At 40.0% G+C, this 7,861-nt stretch overlaps 1 protein-coding gene across 3 annotated transcripts in view; it reads right to left on the reverse strand.

The window, feature by feature from the left end:
* Window positions 1–4,775, reverse strand: part of LOC131223868 (phospholipid-transporting ATPase 1-like) — a 75,213-nt gene extending 70,438 nt beyond the window's left edge. Inside the window, exons 1-4 of one of the 3 annotated variants that reach the window (XM_058219397.1) lie at window positions 4,621–4,775; window positions 4,176–4,419; window positions 3,988–4,066; window positions 1,446–3,889 (exon numbers count right to left, since the gene is read on the reverse strand). In XM_058219397.1, the coding sequence (XP_058075380.1) occupies window positions 1,446–3,210 (1,765 nt within the window). In that variant the 5' untranslated portion in view covers window positions 3,211–3,889; window positions 3,988–4,066; window positions 4,176–4,419; window positions 4,621–4,775. Of the gene's footprint in view, window positions 1–1,445; window positions 3,890–3,987; window positions 4,067–4,171 lie in introns of all 3 variants that reach the window. The other 2 variants (XM_058219399.1, XM_058219398.1) reach the window with 2 other exon arrangements.
* Window positions 4,776–7,861: the final 3,086 nt, after the last annotated feature.

The raw sequence follows: 7,861 nt of genomic DNA on the forward strand, positions 1-7,861 counted from the left end.
TAAATATTCCAAATATGTATTCATTTTTTGTTTAGAACATGTCTACGGTAGTGTAACAGTCCACTTTTTGGTGAGGGTGTTGTATTGGGCTTTCTAGTGAATTTGTGAACATGATCATATGTCTCTAATGCTTACAAATCACAATCAAGCATAGAAAAAAGGGGCATAAATATTAATTTTTCAATTTTTTTTTTTTTAAAAGGCCTTCAGAACTTCTATTCACTCAAATCATTTCGATCTATGATTTTAATATTAAAAACTATAGCAAGAGTGGTCGAAATCTATTGTAAAATAATCTAGGAGAGTTTTTAGAATGAGAAAAGTGAAAAAATGAGGCGGATATAAATTTTTATTTTTATTTTTTTTAAATGTGGCCGTTTTTCAACCGTTACAGGGGTAACAGTCATTATGCCCCGTAATAGCTAATACGGTCCCAAAAAACCAACTGCCCCGTTTCACCTCCGTATCGCATAACGGTCATGGCCGTTACCTATACATATCAGCCTTTACAGGCGTATCGTAACAGATACAGAACACATTGGTCACAAACATCATGAAGGTGGCCCCACCTAGATTGGTCAATTGCATGCAAGGACATTACGAGAGGTGTCTACATTAGTTGGGAAGGGATATTATTGTCAATATGAAAACACAATGTTCAAAATCTACACGACACTTACGGCAGAAGGTTTTTGGACTGATGGTGAAAATAGTGGGCAGTAAACTTTAAATATTTTAAAGGCAGGCAGCTTTCAGTCCATAGCCCAAAGGGCAGGCAATTAAATGGAAAAATCTGTATATAATTTTTTTTGTATTTAACCGTTTTATTAGTTTTCCATATTTGTTAGCACAAATTCTGAATCATCGTTGTGGCTATGATACAAACACTGACACAATAACACCCAACACATTGGTTATTGAGTCAAAAAAAAAAAGTGCTCACCAAGTACCCCATCCTTGTTGATACAAGTTTTAGATATATTATACCAGTGGTTAGCACTGATACCTACACCAAAGTCTGGAGCATGTAGATGTAATGTAAGCAGACACAAATAAGTTAGGTTTTCAGAAATGATCATTTCCAGCATGATAAGGCTAACGGTGATTGCATTAAGTAAAGCAATTTTTTTCAAGAGGGGGCCGGGGGGAATGGTTTTAGGGAGCAAATGAGTTGCTTAAGCAAATCAAGCAATTGATCAATTATTTAATTGTCTGCTTTAATTATTGTGATTTAGTATAAAATGGTCCAAGTGAAAAAAAAAATCCCCAACCCAAAAGTACCGAAGCAAGTACACACTACACACTGGTACTAGAATTAACATTTAGCATATCTCACCTATCATGTGTTTAAAAGCCTGAAATTTGGTGTTCCAACCAAATTAACAAGATCATGCCAGGAAAGGACTCCTGGAGAAACTGCACGGGAAAAAAAATAGAGGACATACCAGCACTTGTTATCTCCTGCAACGGATGATCAGTCGTGTGTGAGGGGCTTGCATAATTCTTTCCATTGATACTGGCTTTCCGGAACTCCATCTTGTTTTCAGTCAGCGTCCCCGTCTTATCAGAAAATACATAACGTATTTGACCGAGGTCCTCGTTAATATTCAATGATCTGCACTGGAACCTTGAGTCAGAGCTACTGTCATACATTTGCGCATCTTCGATCATGAAATACGACTGCCCCAGCCGGACCAACTCCATTGTAATATACAGAGATATTGGTATCATGATCTGAAACACAATAATAGAACTCAAAAACGAGAAAAATATCTCCATTACAAGCCCATAATATTTGTATGTCTTCCGATTGTCTAGCCCATTTTTGAAGTAGATCCTCCTATAGTAAGGCAAAGTATCAAGCTGATCCTTGTGGCGCTCAAGCCACAACCCCATACCAAGTGCCACTACAGCACACATGACAAAGAGAAAAACCGACAACCACATGGTTTCCCGGTTCATATAATTTTCCAATTTGCTTCTTTTAGAAGGGGACGCCGTGCTGTTCAACATCGCCTTTGTTTCCTGCCCGGCATATACAACAACTCCAACAGCCCAATCCGTGTTCTTCAACTGGCAACCACGCAAAATGATGTTTGATTGGCTGAGAGGAACTCTATGGCCATTGAATTCCATGTTGGCAGTAAATTCATAAATATTTCTGTTTGGCTGCTCGCATCTTATAAGCCCTGAAATGGTACCCCCTTCGAAATCTGTAGAAGTCGTTTCTTGCCTGGCGTACCTTGTCTTTAGGTTTGACTCACCGTCCAAGTTCATTGTCTGAATATATGCGATGCCATTTGGATCACTCGTGCCCAGCAAAACCATGTCACATGGAATCGTTTCGTCCACACATATTTTCACGACCTCACCGGCTCTTATCTTTTTCCATTTCTTCATCACAAACCGACCAGATTGAAGAACTCGGGCCTCTCTATTGTTCTCTTTCCGGTCCGATCTGTGCCTTCTCCAATCTTCATAGCCATCTTTAATGGCCGTGACAACAAGCACGAAGAGGAGTGGGAAAAGAGACACAGTCCTTCCAAAGACGGCAAGAGGTGGTAGCTGGTTCAGAGCAGCAATTGCTAAGAAATACAAATAAGCAACCCGATGAAATTGGATGAACAGATTTTTTGGCAGGAAAGTGATTATAGTATATTTGCTGGTTCGGATCTCATTCCCTGTGAACTCGTATTTGTCATTTGTCCTCCTAGGGTCATTAATATAAATTAGTCTTGGATTTTCTTCAGAAGAAAATGCATCTTCAAATTGCATGCTCTTGTGGTGTATCCGCTGGGATTTATTCAACTTCTCCTGCCCCAAAGAAGTACCAGAAATTTCAAATGACGTGGAATTGTTATGCACCTCCATTGTACCCCAAGATAACACCCTTTTGACTTCTTGCCGCGGGCATTCCAGCAGAAACTGCTGAAAGAGCTGGGAGTCGACTGGCTGGAATTGATCTGTTGTCACAGCAGAATCCGACTCTACTGCAATTGTCTGACTACAAACCTTATCTTCAATAGCGACAGGGTCACCATCCTTTATATCTATGGAATGACTAAGAGCATCCTCAAAATTGGAAGAGGCAGAGGAAGCAGTGTGGCAGAGGCAGCTAAAAGAGCTGATATTTGAAGGTGGTGTTGGAAACCCGGATGAAGGATCTGAAGCATGAAAAGACGATGATAGCAAAGGCTGGCCGGAAGTCATAAAGAACCTCTCAATGAACACATTTGAGAAAGGGAAAAGGGAACTCTGAAAATTCCAATGATCACAGACAAAAATCGGTGATCAGCAGCAAATCTCTTTCCCTTCTGTCCTCGGCCAAAACAAATCAGCAGGAGGAATTTGAACTTTATTTTGCTGGAAAGGACAACCCGTCCCATCTAGACACCCCATTTCAGTTCATCGATTCACACTAGCTGGACTGCTATCATCTTCCCGTTCTTTAGAACATTTTATCGAAGTTATGAACTTGCAGTGTATTGTTTGATAGTAACAACAAGCAAGTCTGGCTTTACTTCATCCAAGAACAATGAATGCACAAACACCACTTCGAAGATCTCAAGATGGTATGTGCAAACACCACTCCAAACCTGCCTCCACGAAACAATGCAAAACTAGAATCCCTGAAATTTACTGGATCTCAGCCTTTTCCCACATCAACCAGCTGACCACTCAAAGGACCAGCAATCAACATCTAATATTATAAAGCAAGCAATCCAAGTTGAAGCAGCCCCTCCCCACCATTTTGAACCGAAACAATCCAAATTCCGCCAATGCCCACCGAAATCAGAGGAAGAGCAACCAGATCACACCAGAAACACAAGAAATCGGTGGGAATCACCAGTTACTCATCGTTCCTGGCACTAATATCATCAAAATCGCCCTGTTCACAGAGTTCAATGATCAAACTCGCGATCATGCCATAAAACCAAAAAAAAAAAAAAAAAAAACAAAAAGTTCAAAAATATAAGCAGAGAAAACCTGATTCTGCCAATCCAAAGCTCAAAAGCCCTAAATTTCTTGCAACTCTGCCAATTCAAGCACAAAAGTTCCCTGCTTTCTGTGAAAATACAACCGTTTTGAGGTCTGATCTACTCGAATTCAAGGATCGAAAACAGGATTCGCTCGAAAGACCAGAAAAGCTCTAAAATTGGAGCTGGAAAACCTACCTCTGCCGATCTGTTGCTCAAAAGCCTTGAGATCGCCAAATTTCATAAAAACCCAGCCATTTCAATCTCCTTCTTCACCAATCCGCCCGAGAAAACGTAACAAAAGCCAGAAATTCGAGCCGATCTGCTGATTCGACGCTCAAAAAAAAACCCGAGAATGCCAATCTAGGAAGCCTCGCCGTTTCAAGCCGTGCATTCTCGAGAATCGCGAGAGGAACTCAATTGCGCGGTGTGTTTTACTGCACTGAAACCGAAAAAAAAAAAAAATCAAAAAGAGGCAGAGATCTGATGGTCTTTTATCAGTTTTCTTCAGAGAGATCTGATGAAGATGGTCGGCTTTTCTGCAATTACAGGATCCTGAAGCAGAGAGAGAAAGCGCACGCGCTAGGGTTCGGATCGGAGGCTCGAAAAGCGAGAAGATCGCAGAGAGAAAGAGAGAGGCTACGATGAGTGGAGGAGCACGAATCTTGCTGCCTTGTTTTGGCGTTGGCCGGTGAGTTTGGTTTCTGCATTCCACTTTTTATAGCATCTACACGAGTATCATTTAGATCGTCGGAGTTGCCTCGGCGAGTCGCGCGAGGAGAGTTTAAAAGTTCGACCCAGCGTGGCATAGGAGAAATGAAAACCGGTTGCGTTTAACCACAAGTTACACTGCACGAGTGTGACATCTACTCCGTCCACCAGTTTCTTCAGCTAAGATTTCATCCAAAAAAAAAAAAAAAAAGCCAGATCCAAAACTCGCTGAGGCCATACCCAAAATAAAAATTAATAAAATAATAATAATAAAAGAAAAAGAAAAAGACCAGAAATATGATTGGCTTAGTGCCTGTTTGTTAAATCTGAATCTAAAGTCCGAATCCGAAAACCTAGTATTAAATCTGGAGCAACCTTTTTGTTAACTAATGTTTGAAATATCTAGAATATATTAATTTGACACATTTGCACTCATGAAACAATCATGATTGAATCCCTATTATTAAAATCTTCATGAATTCAATCAAAATGTTTATTTACAACTTGTTGTTAAGGTAAAGAGACCACACAAATATCATCTTAATCTAAAGGTTTTGTAGCTCGCAATAAATTTTTAATATTCATTTACCACTTTTTCTTTTACTATGGCCCATATGAGATTTGGATCTACTTCATTTTTTGGATCATGCTAAAAAATGAGCTTTCAATATGAATGGATAACATGAATGTAGTCACGTACATCATGATGGGCCTCACAGTCAGGGTCCCACCAACCTCAGTGGATCCAGATTGCATACTAATGACCTCAGTAGCCCTTAGCTATTAGATGGTATTGTGTGGCCCCAATCATAATGTTTGTGTTTTATCCATGCCGTCCATCCATTGTTTCCAAATCATTTTAGGGATTGATCCCAAAAATGAGGATGATCCAAATCTCATGTGGCCTAGAACTTTTTTGGCCCATTAATGGTCACTCACCACTATTTCCTACGGTATGGCCCACTTGATAATTGGATTTGCTTCATTTTTTGTATGATGCTCCAGAATGATTTGAAAAAACGGATGAACAGAGTGGATATAGGATACATACACCAAGGTGTGCCCCACAATTAGGGCCAAGGTCGGTGGCATGTGGCACACCACAATCCGCTAAACCCCCATATTCTGGGAGCAGATTAGGTGAGATCCCGGATCCACCACCGTGGGTGGGACCCCTGACTATGGGGCTCACAATGATGTGTATACCTTAAATCCACACCATCTAGCCATTTTGAAAGTTCATTTTAGAGCATTATCCCAAAAATGAAGCTGACGCAAATTTGATGCGGACCACACCATAAGAAACAGTCATGATTTAATCCTCACCATTAAAAACTTCATTGATTCCATCAAAATGCTTAGTTTTCATCCAACCTATTTATAAGGACACAAACACCTAGATGAAGAGACTACACAAATATCATCTTGATCCAAGACTTTTGTGGCCCACAAGAAGTTTTTACTGGTCAATCTAATGTTTCCTGTACCATAGTCCATATGGGATTTGGAGCTGCTTCATTTTTATTTTTTTTTAAGATAATGCCCTAAAATGAGCTTTCAATATGGATGGATGGTGTGGATGTAGTCATATACATCACAGTGGGCCCATAGTCAAGGGTCCCACCACCTCGGTGGATCAGGGTCTCACCCGATCTGCTCCCCCCAAATCCAAGTGGGATTGCGTACTACCCCTACTCATTCTAGCTAGAGATGGACGGTCCTGTCAAAGGGCTCTATGGGGCATACCGTGATGCGTATGTTTTATCCACACCATCCATTCATTTTTCCATATCATTTTAGGGAAAAGGACAAAAAAAAAAGTCAGATACAAGGCTTAAGTGGGCCACACTACAAGAAACAGTGGGAGTTGGTGCCTACCATAAAAAATTCTTAGGGCCACCTAAGCCTCTGATCAAGCTGATTTTTGTGTCTTCCTTTCATCCAGGTTTGTGTGACCTTATGAAAAGGTTAGATGCCAAATAAACTTCATAGTGGACCCTAAGAAGGTTTTAACGGTAGTCATTTCATTCCCACTGCTTTCTATGGTGTGGTCGACTTGAGGTTTGAATGTGCCTCATTTTTTAGGATCATGATCTAGGACAATATAGAAAAGTTAATGGGCAATGTGGATCTAACACATAAATCATAGTGGGCCCAAAGAAAGTGCCACACGTTCAAAGTTGGGTTATATTTTACGCAAAAGAGAAAGTCTAGGGAAATTTTAGAATTTTTAAAAAGAATACACGGAGCGCATTCTCCATTCACCATTAAGTTAGACCTTCATTGCTGGAAAAAAAAAATTCAGCCAAAACATATAGAGCGCTTTCCACATTTCGTGTCAACAAACAAAATTAAATGCGGAGTGCTTTCCGAATTCCACATTAAGTCAAAATTTTCAATGTTACCATACATGCCCTTAAGCTTGAGACCCACATCAGTTTTGGGTCAGGCTGCCTTCCCTTTATCACTGTGAGAATGACCCTTTGAACGATTGGATGGCATATATAAACATCAACGCAGGTCGCAATAACAACTCGATAGTATGCATTGTTAATGCTTGATTTGCAGTTTCTATCACGTGACAAGTGCATGCATGCTAAAATTGAATATATAGCTCAATTCAAACCGAACAACTATGACCTTAGTCACCAAGATACGCAAATATGTTAATATATGACCGAGATCAATTGAGATCGGTCACTGTTCAGCCACTCAAAATATATGTAAAAAGGATCATGTGATATTCATAGGGTACGGTTCGTCCTCAAATAATGGGTTACACTTTTGCCTTTTGTATAAAAGGACTTTTCAATATAGATAAGAGAAAAAAATGGAAAAGAAACTTTCCAATAGGTCACGAAGAGCAGCTACAAAACACCTTCCTAAATGGAGAATTGAATCCAAGATATGAGCGTAGATCCAAATTACAGCTAATATTATCAGCTACTTGATTAAATTAACGGGTAATTGAAAGATATATTGGGTTTGATTGGGTTGGTGTGAGATCCAAATACTCCCCATGTTCAGATGATTGTCATAACCGTTTAACACGTCTTAACCTTCTTTGTTTCTACTCCTATGATCTGTCCTGAAACTGCTTCTACACTATCACTCTTCGATCAACCGCTTAATGGATGACATGGTGTCGTTCGATGTGCTCCAGCTGTATTAAC

The sequence above is a fragment of the Magnolia sinica genome, chromosome 13 (genome assembly GCF_029962835.1).
Source record: "Magnolia sinica isolate HGM2019 chromosome 13, MsV1, whole genome shotgun sequence".
Taxonomy (NCBI): Eukaryota; Viridiplantae; Streptophyta; class Magnoliopsida; order Magnoliales; family Magnoliaceae; genus Magnolia; species Magnolia sinica.